The sequence below is a fragment of the Staurois parvus genome, unplaced genomic scaffold (genome assembly GCF_062004578.1).
Source record: "Staurois parvus isolate SC_StPar_1 unplaced genomic scaffold, SC_StPar_1.0 ptg000549l, whole genome shotgun sequence".
NCBI lineage: Eukaryota > Metazoa > Chordata > Amphibia > Anura > Ranidae > Staurois > Staurois parvus.
Window position 1 is genome coordinate 9,043,221 of NW_028318345.1, and position 26,704 is coordinate 9,069,924.

General features: G+C 39.4%; 1 protein-coding gene across 1 annotated transcript in view; it reads right to left on the bottom strand.

Annotated features, from left to right (window-relative positions):
* The window catches only part of PRUNE2 (prune homolog 2 with BCH domain), a 380,051-nt gene that overhangs the window by 324,797 nt on the left and 28,550 nt on the right, over positions 1-26,704 (bottom strand). Inside the window, exon 2 of the mRNA XM_089691098.1 lies at positions 15,021-15,125. Within this exon, the coding sequence (XP_089547224.1) occupies positions 15,021-15,125 (105 nt within the window). The remainder of the gene's footprint in view (positions 1-15,020; positions 15,126-26,704) is intronic.

The window sequence follows — 26,704 nt, forward strand, 5'->3', positions numbered from 1 at the left end:
AAACAATTTTGTGCAGCTCTTACCAGTTCCTTGTAAATACTTACCTGAGCTCAATCTCGATCCAACAGTGTGCCTAAGAGCAGTGGCACTGCTCTCTTTTTCCCTCCTTACTGGACTCAGCGACAGCAGTAGGAGTTATTCGTTCCTGCTGCTGTCAATCAAATACAGTGATGAAGAAGTTGGGGGGTGGTTAATAGACACACACAGCATGGCTAGAGATAGAGCCTGCATGTGTGCCACCATAGGAAGTGGCTTCCTATGGTGGCACACGGAGAAGAGGAGGAGCCCAGAGCACCAATATGGGACTCGAGAAAAGGAATGTCAGGGCCATTTTGTGCAAAACAATTGCACAAAGCAGGCAAGTATAACACGTCTGTTACTTAAAAAAAAACAAACCCTTTTACTATTACTTTGACCACTTCCCCACCACCCTATAGCACAAATACTGCTACAGGGCGGCAGGGCCACGCAAAATCACATATATTTGTGATTTTGCATTTCTGGGTAGGAAATTGGTGGCTACAGCTGTTAATCACTGGTTCCCAGGTAAAGACTCTCCGATCACCGAAGAACACTGACAGAGGAGAGGTCGTATGTAAGCAATACAGATCTCTCTCCTGTCAGCTCCAGCATGGTGCTTTGCTTTGCTCTGTATAGCAGAGCAATACAAAGCAGCATGCTTACACAGTAAAGCACACACAGCACACAGTTTGAAAAACAGTAGACAGTTAACCCTTTGATTGCCCCAGATGTTAACCCCTTCCCTCCCAATTTCATTAGTACAGTGTCAGTGCTTTTTTTAGCACTGATCACTGTATTAGTGTCACTGGGCATGTCAGTGGCAGTTAGTCAGTTTCAGTTAGTGCCAGAATGCCCGCCGCAGTCCCGCTATAAGTCACTGATCGCCGTCATTACTAGTAAAAAAAATGTTTTTTTAAATTCCAGTAGATATACCGTAATTTGTAGACGCTATAACTTTCACATAAACCAATGAATTTACACGTATTGGGATTTGTTTTCGCAAAGACATGTAGCAGTACATTTTGGCCTACATTTATGACAAAATTTGATTTTTAAAAATGTTTTACTGGATATGTTTTATGACAAAATTTTTTTTTTTTTTTCAAAATTGTATATTTTATATTGTTTATATAAAAAAAACGCAGAGGTGATAAAATACCACCAAAAGAAAGCTCTATTTGTGGGGAAAAAAGGACGTAAATTTCATCTGGGTGTAGCGCTGCATGACCGCGCAATTGTAAGTTAAAGTTATGCAGTGCCGTTATCACAAAAAATGACCTGGTCAGGAAGGTGGGGGTAAATCCTCTGGAGGGCAAGTGGTTAAGGAAACACTTTTCTTCCTCTTGTATGATCCATTATAGTTCCAAAATTGTTTAAGAAATTCTGTCTGCAAAATCAAATACTTCTATTCTTCTAAATCTATTCTAATTTATTTTTTCCAGTGAAGAACACTCACTCTTTCCAAGCTGGATAGCATATCCTTATAAAATGCATGCAATATAGGTGACATTTTCTCAATTTACAACCTCACATACTGTATACTGTAATTGCATTGCACGTGATTTAATAATAAACCTGATAATTCAATATGGAAGTGATATCAAATATGCTTCCTGGTAGATAAAATAAATTAAATTAAACTAATAAAAACAGAAGAATAGTGAAGATTGACATGAACGCAAGCACTTTAAAGGTTTTGGTTTAATTGATGTGATTATTATAGACAGGGCCAGGACAAGGTGAGCAGAAGGGCCTGCTGCTCTGGGCACTGTGGCGTCATGTGAGGTGGGGGGCACCATGAGGAAATTGGGGGTGAGGGGATTTGTGTTGGGAGGGGGAATTTTGGTGGCAACAGGGGGTAACAATTGTTGTAGGAGGGGAAATTTGGGGGAGGGGTGCTAGGAGTGGTGATTTGGGGAGGTTTGTGTTGGGAGGGGGAGAGGGAAGAGGATTTGCTCTAGAATGGGGGGTTTAAGGGGGGGGTTGCTATAAAAGGTGATATAGTAGAGAGGGAAGGGGATTTGTCCTAGTAGCGATGGTTGGGGGGTATTTGTGCTAGGAGGGGAAATTCGAGGGGGGATCTGTGCTAGGATGGGGGATTGGGGAGGGAATTTGTGCTGAGAGGGGGGATTTGGAGTGAGGGGAGAGGATATGTGCTCAGAGGAGAAATCTGAGGGGAAGAGGATTTGTGATAGGATTTGAGCTGAGGCGATTGAGGGGGGGGGGGCAAAGATTTGTGCTGTGAGGGGGGATTTCAGCAGGGGGAAGATCTGTAATGGAAGAAGGGGGGATTTATGCTTATGGTTTTTTTTGGGGGGGGGGAGGTGTCCTTAAATGCAAGGCAGAGAATACATACAAAGAGATGGTTTTATGGTGAGCAATTTCGGCTTTCTTCTAAATACACATGAGAGGAATAAAAGGCTGAAAGCTCATGGAAACTATGCTGTCCTGGGAAGTACCCATTCCAACTGTTCTCTCCCCCTCCCCTTTACCCTCCTTATTATAAGGTGACGGTTTTTTTCTTTCTTCCTCTCCTCCTTACCTTAACCCTAGGTTCACACCTAAGTGTTTTCTGCAGCATTTTGCAGAAACACAGTACAGTCCATTTAACATGATTTCCTATGGAACAGGTTTACATCTCCGCGTTTTTACCCGGTGTATTTTATGGAAAGGGTCAGAGACTTTGTGAATACAAAACGTTGTGTTTTTGGTTCTATAGACTTCATTGAGAACTTTTTATGCATTTTTCGTTTAAAATCTGCCTAGCAACTAGAAACAAAAATGGAAAAAAAAAAAAGCATCAAAAACTTGGCAAAAACACAAGTGCAAAAACGGAACACAAAATGCAATGCAGAAATGCCTCAAATGCTACCTGCATAGGTGTGAACCTAGACTTAGAATCGCTCCCCACTTCTTATAAGTAAAATAATTTTCACCAAATGAACCCACTACCACACCAGTCAATGTTCTGTTTGGGAACAAAGGAATCCATCAGTCGTTTGACATCAAGAATTACAATTTATTTGATGTTTCTCAATGTGTATAACATTGTACGTGGCTAACAACATCAGCTTTTTGGCCTATGTTTACAAACAATATCTGATGTTGATGTATATTTTAGTGATCCTAATAGTTAAAGAATTAAAAAAAAAGAGATGAACTCTGTTTCTTTGTTGTCTGATTAGACATAACAAAGACTTGCTTCAAAACAGATGTAATCTCTTTGCACTGTGCATTATAAATAATCGCTATTTTTGTTAAATAAAATTCTTGTTTGCGCCTTTTTTTCATCTATTATTTGCATTTATATTTAACAGCTAAGCTAACACTAAGGGCCAGTTCACACTATAGAAACGCAGTCCAGATGCCTTCCGACGGGTTTTTATGTGTTTTTGGCACGTTCCAGTGCGTTTTTTGTGCATTCCAGTTAATTTTTTTCCCCCTCTCTTTTTCTTCAATTTAAATAGGGACATGTGCATTACAGTGTGTTTTTGATGCATTCCAGTACAGTTCTGTGCAGCAAAAAAGCAGCATGTTCTACTTTTTTTTCTGCAACCGGAACGCACTGGAACTGCAAGCATGAATGTGGATGTGGAAAAAAAAGCAACTGAAACGCATGCAGTGTGAACTGGCCCTTAATATATAGTAATGGGCAAAATCCATTTTACCCTCCCTCAGTTCGTTACTATGGAAGAATTCCAACGAACACTAGGAAAGAAAGTTCAATCTTCTATGGATTCCATTCCACTATTTAAATCTCTATTTAACATTTAAAAAGAAAATCCACATTTTTTTAATATGTTTTTATAATGTCAAAATAAAAAAAAGCAAAGCAAACTGAAGAGGAAAAAAACACAAACTTACTTAACACTAACCAATTGAAATGCCACTGCCAATTTCTACACTGGGTTTAATACTGATGTATACAGGCACTGACTAAATATTAGGTCACATTGGATAAATCTTACCTTGTGTCTCTTTTACTCAGTAAAACATAGATCTAAATATAACCTCCCCTTTCCCCAATGGACTGATAAGCAGTTCCAATGACCATTTTAGTAATTACTCAATTACTCTTCTGGTTCTGTCACTAGTAAAACCAGAATAAAACAACTGTAATAAAAAAGCATACTATAATAGTTTTTATTTTTGAAAATCCACAGTGATTGAAAGTATAACAGATTCACTTCAAGTTAGACTGCAATTTTGAAAATTCTAGTTGTCCTAAAATTCCTTGCACTTGCCTTCCACTCTTTGGGCAATAAATATACACACTACAGACACAAACAACACACTAAACACCATAAGAAAGTATGAAAGAAAAAGCTGCCATGGACAAATAGCTACAGACTCCACTACAGAGGACTGCACTGTGAACATGGGACTACTGATGATGTGAATAAAAGGTTATTTAATAATGTAATTCCTAAAATTACCCACAAAGGCATGCACACATGGTGTGCTGGATGTGCCTGGGCACCCCTAATCACCCCCTGTGGTGCAGATTTCGCCTGCTGTTTGGGCCCCCCTGTGTGATCTACTGACACTGTCCAAGATATAATACATTTTAAAATGTTTGGTTACATTTATTTATAAAGAGTGTGTGTGTGTGTGTGTGTGTACATATACACGCACACACACATGCATGTGTTTGAGCTTTGGGGTGCACACCCTAATGCAACAGGCTGGTCACACCTGTGACTACCCATATTGTAGCATTAACAGGTACTTCCATGGAATTTGTGCACTTTATTTACTAGTCAGCCAGGTAATTTTGCTTTTAAATTATTATTTTTACTTTTTCTAATGTAGAACTACCCCATCAGGAGTTGCTGAGTTTTGGGTCCCCCTAAAGCTCTGCACAGTCGGGCAACACACATTTTATTCCACACGTTGCACACTGGAGTCAGTAAACTCCTTGAACTTGGTTTTGTGATTTTATTAAGGGGTTTAGAACTTGGATGAGGGGTGTATGTGATGCCCAAGGAAACTGCAAACTTAAGGACAAACTCCTTAGCAACTATGTACAATTGTAGACAAAAACAGTCTCTCCTTCAAGACAATTTTAGCTCTCTGGTGTACCTTCTCAGACCCCAGATGAATCTTTATCTTCACCCAGCTGTACTGAGAGTATTCCCTGGGCAAGGGGACCCAGAAACTGCCAATTTAGCAGAGCAGTCCAGGATGAGAAGCTAGCTGGGTTTTCCACCTGACTGCCCTCTTCTGTTATCTGGCCCAGGGGGTGTAAGAGTACTCACACTGTCCTCTCCTGATAGCTTAATGGGTTGGTGGTTGGCTTCAGGTCTTTCGCTGGGCTGGCTCCTTCTCTTGGAGATGGTGGTACAGTGGAGATCCCCTTTTCCAGCACCTTCTTATAGGTAGGCCCCTTCCCTGGGCCCCCTCCCAGGCTCCACAATCCAGCCTCTTACTCCATTTTCCACTCAACACTGCTCTCTATCACCCAGGCTCTGCGATACTTAAGGGTTTTCTTGGTGATGCCCAGCCTCGGGCAAGAGGATTGCCAAGGTCTCTCAAATATGCAGATCCGAGCTTCCTCCCTTCCTCCATCCCTCCTCCATGAAGCTCTCAGGTTTCTGGAGAGGTGGGAGGGCTCCAGAAGCTCTGACCTTCAGAACCTCACTAGTCTGTTTTGGGGTGAACACCTGCCACATTCCCAGGCTGACTCATCCCAGGCTGCTACTCAGCTTCTGCCTAGAAAAATAAAACAACAAACTGCTATCTGACTAACCTGAAGGGCATTACAGTTTTTTAGTGGTGAAAACTTAAAACATAAAATGCATTATTTTCTATGTTGTTTTTTTTGTCAGAGTATTCAAAGGTAAAATCAAACAGGTAGGTTTTAGGTTTTCTGGGAACAAGAAATGACATTTTGCCCCCCCATATTTCCTCCACAAGGGTCAGTGTCAATGGGCTTTTGCATCCATTAGAATTTTGTCTTTCCCCACACTTACCTGACTCCTCTCATTGATCCAGCACTGATCTGACAACAACAATGCTCTCTTCACTTCCTAGACTCACAGGACATTCTGAGAGCAGCAGGAGCCTTAGGCGCCTGCTGTTTTCAATCAAAGTCTTGTGAGGAGGGAGCCTTGCCAGCTCTGTGTGTGTCTATGGACGTACACAGCCCGACTTGGAAGTTCATGCACTGGTGTCCCAGTGCTGAGCCCCGGCTTGCTGAAGGGGCACTTGTGGAAACAAGTAGTAGACTGTGCCGGAGGTTCACCAAAGAGGAGGTAAGGGACTGCGCTATGCAATATCATTATTATTTTAAGTAAAAAAAAAAGCCTTTAGAATCACTTTAAATAATGTAAGCAAGACCCGGGTTTTCCTTATTATACTTAACTTTATATTTATTAACAATTTAGTAAATTAGGCGCAACCAGTTAGCCTAACCACCCTTAATGTTAATAAGACAGCTGCTTAATTTGGCCTTTGATTTTTATTTCCTTGGATCAACATTACATTCCTTCATTTTTGATATCTTGCATTGCAGATTTAATAGTGAAAGTAGTCCTTGGCAAAGACTAAAAATGCCTGAGTGTGAGAACATTATGATCTGGAATACTGTAGCTTGTTCCATCAACTAAATGGAAGGAAGACTCAAAGGCCCCATTAATACCTGGCAAATACAAATCCATTGATTACTATGACTTGTGAATTTGCATAAGCGCAGCATACCTCTTGTATAATAATTGGCAAAAGCTGTAAAAAAAAATCAGTAAATACATTTGTCTAACATAACAACCATAAGAACCATTTTGTTGTTCTAACAAGAAAACAGTTTAAAAAAAACAGCTTGGTTTAAACTGTGATTGAGAAAATTGTATTTTTGCTGTGTCATTACCATTATATATATCTGGCAGAAAATCAAATTTTGAAAAGCAATAAAATGATACTCAGAATGTTCTTCAGTACATTCAGCAAAACATGAACTTCAGATCACAGCTCTCTTTAATCACATGGGTTTTATGAAAGATATGATACAAAAAAAGTTTTTCAAATAAAAATAGGCATTATATATTTGACTAAAAATAATATAGACAAAAACTTTTGTGGACAGGGTGTGTGAAGAAAAGGAATGTATAGAACAGAAATGTAGTCTATTACCTCTGACAGTGATCACTGTACTCTCTTTGACAGTGCCTCTGTACACCTTTTTCCAGATGGATGGCACCACATTTGTTTTGGCACCATATTAGAGAGTTTTTGGGTTTGTTTCTTTTTTAGAAATCATACTTAACTAGGTGGATGCAGCATCAGTTCTCAGTGATCCGTGAGCAGAGAGCTGGTGACTGTCAGTCACCGCTTTCTTTTCTGCTCCCCCCAACACTAGCAGGAGTGCTTGGCTGTGGAGGGGGTGGAAATGGCTGGCTCAAGCTCTGAACACTGAGAGGCTGAGCTAGATGCTGGTCCAGACATCTGGATAGATCCCGACTTTAAAGTGGGGATCTTTCCCCAGCCTGGAATGACATCAGCCGACAGTGGACTTTAACCTGCTGTCAGCTGAATACGGCTCCACACGAGAAGTACATCCAAATGAGCTTTGGCTGTACTTCTCCTTTATGCCGGTCATACATGGGTCAAAATTCGACCATTTTTTCATCCGACAATCGGACCTATGAATAATCGGCCGATTTCCGCTCTGTTATTGGATCAATGTCACTGGCCAATTTTAGTGGTTCCTCCCCTTTTTGGTGATCGGGCATGATGAAAAAATCGTGAAAAATGACCGATTTCGACTCAATGATGGTCAAATCGTACAATCGTTTTTCCGAAACGAATATGTGCATGCACCGTGATCTGGAAGGAACAGAAGATTCACCTGTTATATGGGTTGAACTTTATTACTTGGTCGGACGATTTTCGAAATCATTGATGGCACCATTGGATTACCGAGCGAACAACGCATTCAATTTTCAGCCGAAAAATCGTTCGGAATTCGACCCATGTATGGCCTGCATTAGTCACAATCACAATCATAATTTTTTGAAAGCGCCAACTCATAATGCCAATGATGCTAGATCTATGTCCAGTGAGGAGAGAGAGAGAGGAGAGAGCTGCTGCTCTCGGGCACAGCGTTAGATCAAAATCAGGCTCAGGTAAGTATTTGGGGGAAGAGCTAGAAGGGAGCACCATTTGAAAAGTTTTTTCACCTTAATGTAGAGAACGCATTAAGGTTCCAAAAAAAACAAAAAACACTTTAGCCTTTAGAACCACTTTAAGATATTTAACAACATGCATTGAAAATGCCTGATTACATTAGAGCAGTGGTTCTTAACCTTGTTGGAGGTACTGACCCCCACCAGTTTCATATGCGCATTCACCGAACCCTTCTTAATTGGAAAAATAAAATATGATTTTTAAAATTCAAAACATAGGTATATATTTATACATAGGTGCGCAAAATGAACAAAACCGTTAAGAACAAAGAACAAAACCATTAAAACATGATTTTCACACAAAAACAAAAACATAATAATGAATATTTACTGCACGAATCATATGAGTCGGGTGTGGGTCTTCACCTCTGCCGAACCCGCGAGACTGACTCACTGAACCCCTGGGGTTGGATCGAACCCAGGTTAAGAACCACTGCATTAGAGGCTTTGGAAGAACTTTAAGATATAACTTTTTCCATACTCTCTATTGCTATTGCAACTGCTGCTTGATTTAGGAAAACAAATCTTGATATTAAAATGAAAAACTTAGCAAGTTTTTTTCTGCCAATGTATGTAATATAGTAGTAGAGAGGAATAGTACTTTACTATGAGAACAAATGAACATGTTGGAGATCCTGACATTAAGAACATTGTACAAAAGAAAAATAACATGGTAATTGCTTAAAACATAGTGAAATACAAATCTAAAGGGTCAATTTATCAATGTTTAAATCCAAGATTTATATGACTTTTACCCCAAATGCACACATTTTTTTCAACAGAAAAAAAACACATAATTTATTTTTTACAGGTACTTGTACAGTGCCGTCAATTTACGCAGCACTTTACATATATATTACTTTTACATCAGTCCCTAACCTTCAAGGGGTGTACAATCTAAGGTCTCTAACTCACATTCATACACATACTAGGGCCAATTTAGTCAGGATCCAATTAACCTACCAGCATGTCTTTGGAGTGTGAGAGGACACTAGAGTACCCAGAGAAAACTCACGCAGGCACAGGGAGAACATGCAAACTCCACGTAGGCAGTTCCGTGGTTAAGATTCAAACTGCTAGGCAAAAGTGCTAACCACTTAGCCACTGTTCTGCTCCAATAAACAGAAACCTATTTTTTGGTCTACTTTAAGATAAAGCTCAGATTTCTCTTGACATATCAGAAAACTTGCAAAAATGATCTCACTATGTAATAAATCCCTTTGCTTGTCAGCTCATTTTCTATTTTCTCAATGATATTTAACTGCTTTACCGCCGCCCTATAGCAGAAATACTACTAAAGGGTGGCAGAGGTGTGAAAAATCACGTATATATACATGATTTTGCATTTCCGTTTGCGGCCTCAGCTGTCAATCACAGGGTCCCAGCCAGTGATTACTCGCCGGCACCCGGTGATTGCCGAGCATCTCCGACGGGGGGGGGGGGGGAGAACTGTTTGTACACAAAACAGTTCTCTTCCCTGTCAGCAGTGTGTCAGTGCTTTTTATTAGCACTGATCACTGTATTAGTGTTACTGGGGATGTCAGTGACACCAAGTCAGTTCCCCCCAGAATGCCCGCCGCAGTCCTGCTATAAGTCACCGATCACCACCCTTGCTTGTAAAAATAAAAAAAAATCCCAGTATATATACCACCATTTGTAAACACTATAACTTTCACGTAAACCAATTAATTTACACATATTGGGATTTTGTTTTAGCAAAGACATGTAGCAGAATACATTTTGGCCTAAATTTATGACAAAATGTGATTTTTTTTATTTTTTTACTGGACATGTTTAATAGCAAAAAGTCAAAAATATTGTTTTTTTCTCTAAATTGTTGGTCTATTTTTTTATAGTGCAAAAAATAAAAGACGCACAGGCAATCAAATACCACCAAAAGAAAGCTCGGGAAAAAAAGGACGTAAATTTAATTTAGGTGCAACGTTGCTTGACCGCGCAATTGTCAGTTAAAGTAACGCAGCGCCATAATGCAAAAAATGGCCTGGTCAGGAAGGGAGGTAGAGTTAGAGTTCCAATGCAAGAAACAATCTCATAAACTAAATGAATATTTGTTTGAACTGATACATTGATTGAGACATCTTATAAAGCATTTCCATTTCTAAGGACCAATTGCACTGGAGCAAAACATAATTCTGAGATCGAACAACAGGAAGCTGCCTCACTGCCTTTCTTGGATCTTACAAACATTAAGGTCATATTGTATTTCCAAATGACTGCGTGTAGCTCACTCATTTTCCTTCATTACTTTCTTATTTAATCAGCTACAAATTGCCTTGGCACTGTTGAATGAAGGAAGATTTCTCATTACAAAACAATAATTTTTGCTGATAAGACAACAGCTGGGAGTTGGTGTTTTTGTGCCTTTCACTGGTTGTTAGTAGGGATGAGGGATTTTTCTGGTTTTGAGTCAAGGTGTATGTGGGGGTGGGGGGGTTGAATCCTTAAAGCTTTATGAGATGTTTTAAACAGTACAATTTTCTATTTTTCAATTTTTGACCAGATCAGTGACACTGTATTCTGGCATCACATTCTTTGGATGTATAATTGATTTTTAAATTTTAAGTTTATCTTGGACTAAATACAGCAGAAATCATCCCAATCTGATTAATTTCAACAGACAAAATGGTTTTTAAGATAGTTTTGGCTGCAACACCTAATTTGTTATCCAGTGGTAAGAGGCCTGAATTTGATGGTGGAAGTAGCAGACACCGCAAATTTAAAAGCTATAGTAGAGTTTACACTTGCAAAAAAAATTGCCCTCAACTTTGTAAAAACTGACTAGTGGCACAACAATCTAATAGTATAGTTTGTGAGCTTCTTTTTTTACAGTATCATACTGCATTGTCTTAAAAGTTTAATGGTAAATCAAAAACCTCACTCCCCTGCCATCACTGTTTCCCCATGTATTCACAAAAACTTCAGATATGAGTTTGGCTGTTATTGGCTAGTGTCATGACAGTACACAACATTTGAATAGGCAGCAAATTGAAAGAGATGAGGCAGGTTTTAATTTGCAATAAAAATGTGAGTATATTATTTGAGAAACAATAGCCAAAAATATTGTTTACTGGCTGGATAGTATGTACGCAGTTTGGTTAAGTCACAATGTAAGGAGTGATGAGGCAGGTTTTCATCTTGAAATTAATATTAAAGTATAATATTTAAGAGATAGTAGCCACAAATATATTACAGTGGTTGGACAGTATGTAAGCAGTTTGGTTAGGCCGCAATATTAGAAGAAGAGACAAGGTGAGTTTTATCTTTAAAAGGAAAAAATTAGATTGTATTTTCTAAGACAAAATACCCAAAATAATTTCTATTGACAGAGCATTTTATTATAGGCCACAAACTTGAGGTGTAACGTGGAATTTTCCTCCAGCAAACTTTAGAAATATAGCAGCTGAAGTCCTGCTCCGGAAACATTATGTGGCACATTTACATTGTCAGGGCAAAGGAATAGGTTGCAAAGTTGGAGACACAAGGCAGAATTTTCCTAGCAGCAAACATTCGAAATTTGTCAGCTAGGGTCCAGCTGTGGAAACATTTTGTGACATCTTTGCAGTGCCTGAGGACTGAGAATAACCACAAATGTTGAGACTCTTTAGCAAACAACAGAAATTTGTCAGTTGAGGTCCAGCTGTGGAAACATTATGTGAGGCAACTCTACAGTGCTGGACCACTGAAATAGATCAGGATAGGTGGCAAGAGCTGGTAATGGTGGTATAAGTTTTTTTGGGGGGAGGGGCTAGATTAATTGAAAGTCTAGCACCTTCAAAGACTTGCACATTTTAATTAAGGTGACCCAGTACACACTGTCAGGGGACAGGCAGAATCACCTCTCTATAACAAAGCCCCTTGATGCGCTCATCATCTACCCACTCCCCCCCTTAGCAGTAGGCCTCAGCTTCTGGAACATCACTGTTTCCTTTGCTTTCTGCCTATCTTGCTGCTCCTCCCTTTCTGGTCCTGGTGCTATCTTCCAGACCCCCAACACTTGAAAGGAGAAATACTTGCGCATGAGCAAGATCAATTTTTAGGAGCATGTCTCTACTGTAGATGGTGTGGCCTGACCACCACATTGTTCCACAGAACCTACTTCCTCCCTACCAGCTCTGTGTGCAGAATCTCTGTCTTTCTCGTTAGGTCTGCCTGACATTTTTACTAAAAGGGATTGCTTGACTTTAATGGCAGGTATGGTAATTGGGGAATAAAAATGTGATATTTGGTTCTCAATATTTTATGGCACAAGTAAATGATGATGTGCTGAAAAAAAGGACAGCTTTGCCCTTTATTAGCAACAGGTGTATGCTCGGAACCCCAAAATATAAAAAAGGCAAAATAAAATAGTTTCCCCAAAAAAATAAACCATGAATGATTAAATAAACCCAATAAAACAAATAAAATAAATAACTGTAACGTGAGGCCCAGCAGCTTCACTGCAAATACAGTTGTTTCTGACACTCACCAAAAGGTAGTCCTAGAAATGACAGTTGAATCTATGAACTGTGAACACAAGAGTATGTTCCTACCATACTGCAATCCACTGTAATTTAGCACATTGTAGCATGATATAGCACTGTAAAGAACTGTGTGGTCATGACTAAAGATGGTCACACACTAGTAGAATTATGTTCAAAAATTTAAATTTTTAGATCATTCATTCAATTTTCCTATCATTAGAGGGGTCATATTGATGACCATTTTCGAAGATTTGAAATTTCGATGGTGCAGGATGGAAGAAGGAGCAGGATGTGATTTCCATTTCGGAAATTCCATTTATTAAAAGCAAATAACATTTTTAAATACTTTTGAATGACATTTGCTAAAGTAGAAGTAAAGGCTAACTATACAGTAAGTGTTGATAAAAATGTTGCCAACACCCTCTTTTTACCTATGCTGCATATCATTTATAAAAGAGGTCTGTGGAAAAAATGTTTTTTTAGTCCACTCCAGTGAAGTCACATGATACAAAAGCTCCAGCTCCCCGCAGTCAGCAAGCGGCTGCAGCAGGGGAGCATTGGCAGTGCCTACAACAGATGGGCAATGGGAGATAGTGGGTGATATAATGGTTAGAAGAGGGAAGGAAACATTGTTAGCAACACTTTTAGTTAACCTTTACTTCCAATTTAGTCTCTGTTGGCATTCTCAAATGTACTGAAGAGATTACTGGCTAACCCAAGTGACCTACGTTCAAATGCCATGCAGTGCATTATGGCTTACAAAAAATTTGGTCTGGCAAAATCCCACATTTACTGGCCTTGAATCCAGACTTGAACCTCATCCCTAGTTGTTAAAGTGTATGTTAACCCAACTAATGTCATTCCCTTAAAGCATTTGTTCCTCTTTGGTCTGCTAAACATTTAAAATGCCTTATTATATATTTTTGATAAGTGTGAAAATGACCCGTTAACTATTAACTAACTTATTAACTGATAACCTCCTGTGCACACATATGGGGTTATGAAGATGAACGGGGGGGATTAGAAGAGGCATGTGTTGTTTGTAATCCATCAGAAAATGAAATGGGCTGGGCTGATACTATGTGTTTAGAAATGTAGACCTCTGTTTCCATGCCACAAAAGAAGGTAGAAACACACTATATTCTGGGCACACAAACAGTTAACTGGAGTAGTTAAATGGATAAAGCATGAGGAAACATGCATGTATTCCAGAAATGTACTAAATATGTTTTTTTTATATATTTTGCTATGACATGCTCTTTAAATCAAGTATACAGTGACAGTTCATTTGCTCCTGAATGCACCTGTATGCACATGCTTGGGCTCCTTCACACTATTAAAATGGCCACATTATTGGTGCATCAAAATGAGGGTGACATTCAACATTGCATGGTAATCAGTGGGTCATGGTCTAGTGTCATACCTCAGTACTGTTAGGGCTCATGTACACTGCAGCTGCTAAATTGACGTTCAGGAGCTGTTCAGCTTTTTTATTAAAAGCAGCCCCTAAACTCTCCCTAATGTTTTCCTATGTGTCCATGTACACATCGTCGTTTACAGGCAGTTGAATTTACAGTTGTTTTTTTGAACTCATCAAACTTGGATTCAGGAGTAGATTTTACTGGCATTTCAAATGCCAACTGCTTGTAAACGTGGTTAACATTTGCGTTTAGAAATGTTTTTTAACTGTTCCATGTCCAGATGCTGTCCAGAGCCTTTTTTTCATCATCAGAAATGCAAGCAAAGCATTTTCCATGTATTCAAATGGACCTAGTACATCAGCGCAGCCAGTTCCAGGTTTTGCGTAAAGGAACAAATGGTAGAACGTGCTGCATTATGCTCATGATGGGATCCATAGTGAATACAACCAGAAAAGACAGGTAATCTCAACACATACTGCTCTGCCTGCTTCTGCTCTCTCTATTTCTCTCAAAATGTATGAAATAGGTAATTATTTACTATTTTTCAGTGCATTCTGGGCATTTGGGAAGGTCTCCTGAGGTTATCTTTTAAAAACGCTTCTAAACGCAAACGCGCATAAACGCGGTATGCAAACGCGGCTAAACTGACGTTTTTTAACCTACGTTTTCCAGCAGTCAGTTTCCAATGTTCAGAAGAGTTTTCCAAATGCCCTGTGTACATGTGCCCTAAAAGTGTATATATACAGGAATCTATAATCTAATTCCAATCGCATATTTCATTTGGTTCACATCACAAAGTATGCAATTCTCACCTCCCAATTATTTAATTTTACATAAAAGCAAAACAAAGTGTGGTCTCTTTTAGTATGCAAAATTTCAAATGCATGCATATATTTGTAATTGAAAACTGTGCTTACCTTGTCTAAGTAGTATGCATAAGCTAATGTGGAAATTATAGAATCCAAATCACAACATTTATTTCCAATGGCAATGTAAACTTTCTCCAAGTATTTACTCTGGTCCTGAAAGAATATAAAATTGCATTACTGATCATACACAATATAAATGGAAAGTTAACAGGTCATACTAAAAAGAGCAATAAACTGAAAAGTGATCAGATACACATTCCAAGATAGCTGTACAGTAATACATCTTCTGGAAAAAGAATATTACATTACATTGTTATATGTTCTGTAATCTTTCAGCCATGTATAAAAAAAGAAACATTAGGCAGCTTAAAAATGCTCATATTTATTTACACAAGTACGAGGAGTATATATGTGTGGTTTTTATGAATCATGTTTTTAGTTTATTTGGATAACGGAATCAAATTTTTGTGTATTGTGAAATTTTTGAAGGTTAATTAAAACATAATAAAGCTATTTAAAGAGACTCTGTCATGTGGAAAATTGCTGCAGGTATGAAGTGCAGGCACATAACGATTCATTCCAACAACACCCTACCAAAACCTGCCTGTCAGGGGTAAATACTGGGCTTTTCTGGCATACACAAAAGGAGCCCAGCTCATATGCTTTCCCATTGGCCCATCAATATAATAGGCAGCCTAACTTACCAACAGCTATGTGCAGAATGTAAGAAGGGGAGGGAAAGCTTTGACACATCAGAACAGCCTGAGAGCAGGCTGAGACAGAATAATTGTGGATGGTGCTGTAGCTTTTTAAATATAAAGGGTTTGACTTTCAGTATGTAGTAGTCAATCTAAGAAAAGCACAGCCAATGAAAAACTTTGCTAGTCCAGACATAATTTTTCATGGCTTTCTCCATACCTGTCAACCACTTTGCACACGTGCTATTTTGTCTACTGTGAATGATTAATTGTGACAGTAGAATGAGAAAGAGAACAGGAACCCTTGGGGACCTAAGTTAAAATGTTGTGGGGCTCATATTATGCCAGTAAAAAAAATGCTTGAGGCTGCTCACTGGTAGAATTGAGACAATCACTCTTTGTAACTTTACCGACATTAGTCCCAGGCCAAAGAAACACGACATGCAAAAAAAACTTACAAAAGCACATTCACTGAAATTTTGGGGAAATGATAGTTCTCAATTTTGGTCATCCCACTGTTGATTTGTGTCCAGATTTTGTCTAGAATGGCCTTATCTTTTAATTCAGATTTATTTTTACTTGTATTTAAATTTCAAATCTTTTTAAAGCTATACAAAATAGAATCATTAAAGCACTTTCTTCTTTCAACAGGATCATTTCACAAATTAAAATATAAATAGGTAACAACAAACAAAAGGCAATTATACTATGCATCAAAGCCACGAAAATCCATAACAAATAATTCATTGATTGTTCTTTAGAGTTTGGCAAGATGAACTGCATTGTTAACATGTAGATGAGCTCTTTTACCCTATTTACTATCACCTTGATCTTAGTAAATGAACAGGTTTATGCCTTCAGTACATTGTGTGATGAAGGAAAAGATCTACACACCATCCACAGTAAAAGATCAAATGAAATCCTGTTACCAATAACTTCAAGAAGAGCATTAGAATATCACAGTCTCGTTGACTTATACAATAACAAAGGGTTATGCAAATATATATATATTTTTAAATCAACATTTTGGACATTTGAATGCAGCTTGTGTTCATCATACAAAAAAGAAAAACTAATATGGTTTCACAGTTCTAGTAGTTTTCTGAATAGAAGTCTATACTAACAAAGTTATATAATTGTATGCACAGCTGTTATATTTGTTTTTAGTGTGTTCACATGAAATTCTTGAAGTCAATTTGGGCTAATTAAAACTCTACATTTACATTTTTTTTTCAGGGACTTCAGGCATGCTGGTTACAGAACTCAATAGCTCAGATGCAAATTTGGAGTTGGATTAGAACCCCTGCCAGTTTTTATTGCTATCTGCACCCCCATTAACCACTTCAAGTCCGGACACTTTTACCCCCTTCCTCTCCAGGCCAATTTTCAGCTTTCAGCGCTATCACACTTTGAATGATAATTGCACAGTCATGCAACACTGTACCCATATGATTTTTTTTTTAGAAAGATAAAACTTTATTTTAGTGGTATTTATTCACCACTGGGATTTTTATTTTTTTTGCTATATAAATGAAAAAGTCCAAAAATGTTTTTAAAAGGTGTTCTTCTTATAACATTTTGCAAATAAATAATCTTTCTTCATAAATTTTGGCAAAAATGTATTCAATTATCTTTTTAGTAAAAAAAAACCCAAATTGGTTTACAACCAAAAATTATTTTTTTTTACAGTGGTGTTTTTTTTATATTTTTATTTATGTTTTTTTTAACATACTGTTACCCTAGCACTACTTGTGAAGAGTGATGAAGATTTTTTTTTTTTTTTATCACTGATTGCTTTTACACCCATAAAGGCTGTAAAAGCAATAATGTCTCCTTCTCTCTGGTTGCATTCTTGCAGCCATTGAGAAATACTGTGTGAGCTGTGATTGGTCACAGCTTGTCACATGGTACAAGGCTGTTGTGAATAGCCCTGTACCATGTGACCTGTGTGGTCATTCACAGATTTCACACGTAGTAAGCAATGATGTCAGAACTGACATCTTGATTACTACTCTTCATGTGATCACTGATTGGCCAATCAGTGATCACATGATCGGGACCTCACACAGAGGTCCCGTACAATGATCGGTGTCCTCAGGACACAGCGGGCAATGGATCGTGGTGCTGCGCACTCCCAGGGAGCGCTCACAAGCAGGGAGCAGGGAGGACGTTTAAAAAATGGCCACCCGCCCCTGTACTGCTCTCGTCTGGACATTTATATACATGGGCCGGATGGGAGGTGGTTAAGGAGATTCACCCTCTCTATTTGTGCTGTTTACCATTATCATTGAAAGTGAAAGTAAAAGAAAATCCCAAATGTTGGGTTGTCCCAATAAAATTAATAGAGGGGAAATCCTCCAATGGGGACACTAGTTCTAGTAACCTGGGGGTCCCCAAGGAATTCCCTTAATTTGCAGTGATTTCCTGTCACGTCCTGTTTGGCTATGGGACAGGAAGTGAAGGGAAATCTTTGCAAAGGAACACAAATGGTGGAAAATAATCTGACGGTGTTATAGTCCTCCCTTGCTCTATCCAAAATGAGAAAAAAGGATTTGCCTGCAGTTCTACTTTAACACATAAGTAAATGAGTCAGAGCAGTTACTCACCCCTATCCCCCTCATATCCAACTACAAAGTTTAACCACTTGCAGACTGCCCCATGTACTTTTACTGTGGCAGGGAGGCCATTCTGCACTGGATCATGTATATGTGATCCAGCATTTCCAGGTAGGGGGTGCGCGTGCACCCACCACCCTATCTGGGCTGTCATTTGGTACAACCAGGGGCGGGCTGACCATTTGGAAACTCGGGCACTGCCCGAGGGCCCGGGGTCAGTAGGGGGCCCCATGAGATGCCCCCGGTACCTTTTTCATAGGCTTTTTTGAGTTTGGGCAAGGACACAGGGGCCCCATGATCCCCTATTGCCCGGGGGCCCCATGAGTTGTCAGTCCGCTCCTGGGTACAATGCAAGTCAGTCAGCAGGTCCCGGCTAATGATTTATGGTCAGGACCTGCTGATCAGCTTAGCGTATCACAGTACAGATCCCTGTGTTTACTAACAACACAGGGCTCTGTACACAGAGCAGCGATGTGGCTGTTTTTTTCTTCCATGCAAAGCAGAGAGAAAAAACAACATCTCTTTGTAAAAACAGCTCACATTACACATTTTTAGGCACACAGTTAACCCTTTGATTGCCCCAGATGTTAACCCATTCCCAGATAGTTTCATTAGTCTACTGACACTAATGTATAGTATTACCACTGAAAACTGTATTAGTGTCACTTTTGATGTCAGTGTCAGCTAGTCATTTCCCACCCAGTGTCAGCCAGTATCAGATTGCCCATCGCAGTCCCACTATAAGTTGATCACCGATATTACTAGTATAAACAAATAAATAAAATTTCCAGTATATATACCATTGTTTGTAGACGCTATAACTTTCACACAAACCAATCAATATACACTTTTTGGTATTTTTTTTCAACCAAAGACAAAGTACATTTTGGCCTAAATTTATGAAGAAATTTAATTTTTATATTTTTTTTATTGGATGTTTTATAGCAGAAAGTAAAAATTATTGTTTTTTTATTTTTTTTCAAAATTTTCATTTTTTTTCCATTTATATAAAATAAATTTAAACCCAGTGGTGATCAAATAAAGAAATCTCTATTTGTATGACAACAATGTTATACATTGAATTTGCATACTGTGTTGCATGACCACACAATTACCAGTTAAAGTAGTGCAGTGCAAAATAGCAAAAAAATTCCCTGGTCATGAAGGGGGTAAAACCTTGCGGAGCTTAAGTGGCTAGGTCAAAGACAGTGTATCTGAAAGGTAATGGGCTCTGCTGCTCTGGTTAGAAAACCCAGAGTGCTCTTGGAATCCTTTGGTAAAGTCATTGATTATATTAAATGGCAATAAGTAACTAATTAAAGATAATATACTGTATGCATAAGGACTCAGGTACACTAGGGACAAGGACTGCCACAACTCTGAAGAGCAATCCACATGTTTTCAGATGTATTTGACAGACGGTGAGGAGACAATGGAGAGTGGCAGTTCTGCTTGTTAGTGTTTAAATAGAAATACTGTAAAGGCAGTAGAAGAGAACATACTTTTGAAAATCTTTCAGTAAGTTTCATCAAAACATTTGTAAAACATTCAGCAAGCTTTGAAAATTGTCCACTTATCCTTCAGATGATTTCCCCCCCTTCCTGACCAGGCCATTGTTTGCGTTACGCTGCTGCATTACTTTAACTGACAATTGCATGGTCATGCAGCACTGCACTCAAATAAAATTTACGTCCTTTTTTACCATGAATAGAGCTTTCTTTTGGTGGTAATTGATTGCCTGTGCGTTTTTAATTTAATTAAAAAAAAGACCGACAATTTTGAGAAAAAAACAATATTTTTGACTTTTTTCTATTAAACATATCCAGTTAAAAAATTAAAAAAATAAAATTTTGCCATAAATTTAGGGCAAAATGTACTCTGCTACGTCTTTGCTAAAAAAAAAAAAAATCCCAATACGTGTAAATTAATTAGTTTACATAAAAGTTATAGCGTTTACAAATGCCGGTATATATACTGGGATTTTTTTTTTTTACTAGTAATGGCGGCAATCAGCAAATTACAGTGGGAATGAGACGGACATTCTGACACCGGGGGGAACTGACTTGGTGTCCCTGACATCCCCAGTGATCATTGCTAATAAAAAGCACTGACACTGTACTAATGGCACTGGGCAGGAAAGGGTTAACTGTGTGCTGTGTGTGTTTTACTGTGGGGTTGTGTTTGTACTTCACTGTAAGTACACTGCTTTGCATGGCTATACTATGCACAGTCAGGCAAAGCAGTGTGCAGGAGTTGACAGGGAAGAGAACTGTTTTGTTTACTAACAGCTCTCCCATCAGAGATGCTCAGCAATCATCAGGCGCCGGCGAGTAATTACCAGCTGGGACCTGGTGATTGACAGCCGCAGCCCTACCCGGAAATTCAAAATCGCGTATATATGTGATTTTGCGCAACTGTGCCACCTCGTAGCAGTACTTCTGCTACAGGGCGGATGGGAAGCGGTTAAAGCACCCATCAGTTCCAGTATGGGAACGTTAAACACAGATCTCAACAGAAGTGCTTATGGTCACTTTGCCTAGTTGCAGACAAAAGCAGCTCTAGCAGTCTGAATCAGTGTTTGTAAACAACACTGCTCCAGAATCCATTATACAAAGATACAAAGTAACATACTGGTACATTTATATCTTTCTGTTCATTCATCTGCAGATTAAAGGACCTTATATCTGCAGATGATGTCAGTTAAGGCAACCTGACATATTAAAAAAAAGTATTTTTTTTTAATAAGATGTTCCCATTTAACTCCTAATTAACTCTTTAATCTCATTCTCTCTTCAGCTATTATTTTCCCAATTATTTTTTTGTTTGTTTCTATTTTATTAACTTAATATTTACACCTTTTTTTGGTTAATATTTTTTAAATTTAACATATATTTACACATTTCCCATTTAAAAAAGTGTACAATTATAAAAAAAATAATAATTTGTTAATAGCTTTGCAATGCTTTGTATCACAATCATAATTTCAGTCATTTTAAACAAAACAAATTTAAAATTTATAAAACACTATTTTTAAACTAACACTGCTCAAATAAAAGAAAAGGTGCATTTTGTTTAGTTTTGTTGCCTTTTTTTGTCTAAGAATTGTCAAAAGAAAATCATTGTTGCTAGACAATATCATGAAAAGAAAGCCTTGTTTGTCCTTAAAAACACAATGTATGTATTACCTTGTTATTGCCGAATAAACAGGTCCATAGCAGAAATGTAAAAATTGCTCTGGTCCATAGGGGTTGACCAGGTGTGGTTAAACAAATAGCTAGCTGCCTTTCAAAAAGCTTCAAGTAGTGCTGAATCTAACTGAAGCCTGCTAGCATTTTGTTGATATTCAGCACTCCTATTAAGATCGGGGTTGATCATTTTCAAACTGGAGCAGAATGGTGCTTTAAAAACTTCAACAAAGCTTGTCAAAAGCTCTGCATATTCTTTGTGCACACAGTACGACACTTACACAAGCTGAAGTCTGCGTGAACAAGGCCTTAGGATGATTTGATGTTGCGGGACCTTGGTCATTCTTTGGGTGCCTGACCACACAAACCCTTATAAAAGAAAAGGTGATTGGTCTCTAAATGTTTCTAAACTATATACATTCTACTGAACCCTATTTAACAAAATCCCAATGCATATATTTTATTCATAAACATGCCACATTTTAACACTACAAAAAATGATGCATAACATCTCTTTCTTTTGAATTTTTAAAAGAATCATGGGACCTCCATTATAATGACAACATTTGGCAGTTCTCTACCATACAACTCAAGAGTGTTAATAAATTCTTCTCACTGATCCCCTCATAATTGTGAAGAAGCTAGTGCCACCTAAAATACTGAGTAACAAAAGCATATTCAGCATTCTACAGACCATATGTTTGAAAACGTTATTCTGCGGGGAACCAATTAAAGTGTAGAAATCTTGGGACACCAACATATGGAAGACGACAGAACAACTTGTCTTGTAGTGCTATCTCAGTATATTGGTTAGGGAACCATTAGATTTGTCTACAAACAAACTTTATTTACAAGGGTGTGTGAATTATTAAGAGGATAGTTTCCCCTTAATCTGTTATTGTGCTTCCCCCCCAAAGGAGATCACATGTGTTTTCCTTAAAGATGAGCTTCATGAAGAATATTAGGATGATCAGAACAGTAGACCAGGGAGTACCTCTTCAGTTATATATATCCAGTTAAACTATCATTGTAGCTTGAATAAGACCGAGAGAGAGGAAGAGACTGGAATGATTTTCCATGTTACCCAATGTGAAATCTATGGGCCATATACAAATTTTCTGTCTGCTTCAAATAACAGCTGATATCTAGCAGAACAATCTATAAAGAGTTCAGTCATGGATCATGCAGTCTAATACTGTCTACACTTGGTACATGCTTCTGCCAGTATACACTCACCTCCTCTTTATTAGGTACACCTATTCAATTGGTAACACAAACTGCTAATCAGCCAATCACATGGGAGCAACTCAATGAATTTAGGCATCTAGACGTGGTGAAGACAACTTGCCGAAGTCAGAGGAGAATGGGCAGACTGGTTTGAAATGATAGAAGGGCAACAGTAACTCAAATAACCACTCGTTACAACCAAGGTATGCAGAATACCATCTCTGAATGCTCAACACATCAAACCTTGAAGCAGATGGTCTACAGCAGCAGAAAACCACACCGGATGCCACTCCTGTCAGCTAAGAATAGGGAGCAGAGGCTACAATTCGCACAGGCTCACCAAAATTGGATAACAGAAAATTGGAAAAACGTTGCCTGGTCTGATGAGTCTCAATTTCAGCTGCAATATTCAGTTGGTAAGATCAGAATTTGGTATAAACAACATGAAATCATGGATCCAGGTCTCATGGTCATGATCTAGGCTGGTGGTGGTGGTGGTGCAATGGTGTGGAGGATATTTTCTTGGCACACTTTGGGCCCCTTTGTATCAATTGAGCATTGTTTAAACGCCACGGCCTACATGGCTTTTAAATTGTTCACCCCTAGGCCCTAGGCCAGCTACTTTGTGCATACACAGGGCATATAGTCTGTTCCACATATACATTACAATTATTCTCAAACACAGTTGATCAAAGTGATTTTAAAGTCAATTAAAAAAAACAATAAACATAGTATACTTACCTGCTCTGTGCAGTAGTTTTGCACAGAGCAGACCCGATTCTCATCTTTACAACCTCTTTAAGCATTAGGCAACTATTGAACAATATAGTTTCCCAAATAATGAAACAAAGAAACAAATAAAAAACAACTTCTCATGAAGGCATTATAAATAAATAAGCATGTTTACAGACAGAATCAGTACTTTACTGACACAACCTTAAAGATGTTTTGATTTTCAACCATTAGTTTGGCTTTTGTTTGAGTTAGTATAGTGTAGGTAAAGATCAAATTAAATATATATAAGGCCATTTTAATTCTATGCCATGCCAACTATTGAAATCACTTCTTATACAGGGTGATGTGTAATTTGTAATGGTATTCAATGTGTTTGCAACTGGAGACACCATAAAAATACATTCACTCTACTATTTACTTCCTCCCCTTACCTCTCAGATCACCTCTGCACAGATGCAAATAGCAGCCTTCACAGACACTGCACTCCCTTCTTACTCTGATTATTTGCATGCACACAATGTCCTAGAGCAGGGGTCCTCAAACTTTTTAAACGGGGCCAGTTCACTGTCCCTCAGACCGTTGGAGGGCCGGACTATAGTTTAAAAAAAAAAAACTATGCGGACATAGTACATGAGATGACCAGAGACTGCGGACATAGTACATGAGATGACCAGAGACTGCGGACACAGTACAGGAGATGACCAGAGACTGCAGACATAGTACATGAGATGACCAGAGACTGCGGACATAGTACATGAGATGACTAGAGACTGCGGACACAGTACAAGAGATGACCAGAGACTGCGGACATAGTACATGAGATGACCAGAGACTGCAGACATAGTACATGAGATGACCAGAGACTGCAGACACAGTACAGGAGATGACCAGAGACTGCGGAAATAGTACATGAGATGACCAGAGACTGCGGACATAGTACATGAGATGACCAGAGACTGCAGACATAGTACAGGAGATGACCAGAGACTGCGGACATAGTACAGGAGATGACCAATGACTTCGGACATACAACGGCGGCGGGAATACTGGGCCGGCCGCTCCATAAGACGTAAATTTCCCCCCAAGTGTGTCTTATGGAGCAAAATATACGGTAAATGCAGGACACCTTGTTGGGTCAGATCTGTGTACAATGTAAAGAGAGGGGGGGGGGGAGATAATGAGGGGAGAGAGAGAGGGGGGGGAGAGAGGAGGGGGGATAGAGAGGAGGGGGAGAGAGGAGGAGGGAGAGAGAGAGAGAAAGAGGAGGGGAGAGGGAGAGAGAGGGGGGAGGGGGAAGAGAGAGAGAGAGGTGGGGGAGAGGAGGGGGGAGAGAGAAAGAGGGGGGGGAGAGGAGGGGGGAGAAAGAGGAGGGGAGGAGAGAGGGAGAGCAGGGGGGAGAGAGGAGGGGGGAGAGAGAGGAGGGGGGAGGAGGGGGGGTGGAGAGAGAGTTAGGGGGGAGGGGGAGAGAGAAAGGAGGGGGAGGGAGAGAGAGGAGGGGGAGAGAGAGAGGAGGGGGGAGAGAATGGGTGAAAATTTTGTGAATCCCAAGTGAAAAAGTTGGTAAGTAGACCCCAGTGGGTCACATGTGCCTGTAGATTGGGATGAATGCATTTATGCATTGAAGCATTGATGAGCAGGGAGGCCCCTGACACTTGGCAGCCCCTGTGCGACGCCGTCACCGCCCCTTAAGCTCCTCCCAATAACACCGGCCGCTCTGTCACCGAAGCAGTGGCTCGCACATGACAGCGCCCCGAAAAGACTACGCCCCTTATTTAACTTATCACTCACCCTCCCCACTCCATCCTCTCGCTAGCCCCGCCTACTGCCATCTCTTGGTAACCCTGTTTTAGAATTGCTGATCCCGCCCTCCTGCCTCCCGCCCGAGCCCTGCCGAGCTCTCCCGACCTGCCAAACCCTAGTCCCTTGCCTCGCGCGAGATACGCCCCTGCCCGGCGGGCCGGATAACTGTCCTCGGCGGGCTGCATGTGGCCCACGGGCCGTAGTTTGAGGACCCCTGCCCTAGAACAAAGAGTGATGGGAGTAGCTGGAGGCAGATTGCAGAGTAGGATTGTGACAAGCTGCAGATTTACATGAAAGTTTGTAGATGAAAGGTGACGGGTGATTTGGCTGACATTAGGCTGTAAAGGGTTTTAGAGGGATAACATAACATATATCAAGAGGTCTCGGTGGCTAGGTGCCCTAGCAGTCATGCCACCCTATGCCTTGACCTATGTGACCTAGTGGGGAATCCAGCCCTGTATATACCTCTTACTTTGCCAGTAAAACAATTATCAGCTTCTTCAGGGAACTCCAGGAGTAAAAAAAGAGAGATTTCATACCACCTTCACCTCACTATACAGTAGCACTGGGAGCTTTGGAGCTCTTTCTGCCACTGATGCCACCATGGCCATTGTTAAAATTGGTGTTGTTGAAAAAAGGTGTCATTCTGTTTGTACATGTTCTCACTATCAACAGACATGCAGTCTTTTTCAATCAGTCTTGACTTTTATATTTATACTGTATGTTGTAAGTAGGGATCAGGTTTAGGATCAGGTTTGAGTTCGTAGCTACCATGAGTTCATGAGTTCAATCCTGGATGTTTGTGGTTCACAAACCAGGCAAAACAATAATGGAATACACAGTATCCATGGTGCATTACAAAGCCTCGGAACTTAGGCCAGCTGACCTAGAAGGGCCATAAGGGAGTTTTTGCATAAACTAATCCTCTCCCTATAAAAAGGTGGGTTTCCTACTGTCATATTAACAATGTACATTAGCTGTGATAAGGGAAAGCATAGGAAGTGCTGCTGGTTAAGTTCTTAGGGAGAGATTAGTGCAGGAGTTGAAGGCACAAGAAGAGTTCTTAAAGTAAATGAAAAGTAAATGAAAACCCTTAATGATTGTCCTGTAGGTAGCAAAATGTTGTGTATCTTGAAAATGGGATGGAAGAGGGAAGGGATTTTAACATTATCTTTCTTTATCCTTTGCTGCGTCTTAATGCTGCTGATTTCCTACAGTTTCATTACAGCCTCTCCCTATCCACTATACACTATAGTTATAACAGTTTGCATTTGTTTTTTCACAGGGCATGTTTCCTACTTTGTTGCCGCCTGCAATTGTTTTTTCACAGACCTTTTTTGTTTTTATTATTGGAAGCCTTCACTCCTCAAAGTCAAATCAAATCACTTGCATAGTGATTTTAAAAATAAAGCTTTTGCATTACCTTCTTTAGTTTTACTTTGGTCTAAGCTCTTAAAGCTTTTGGGAGGCAT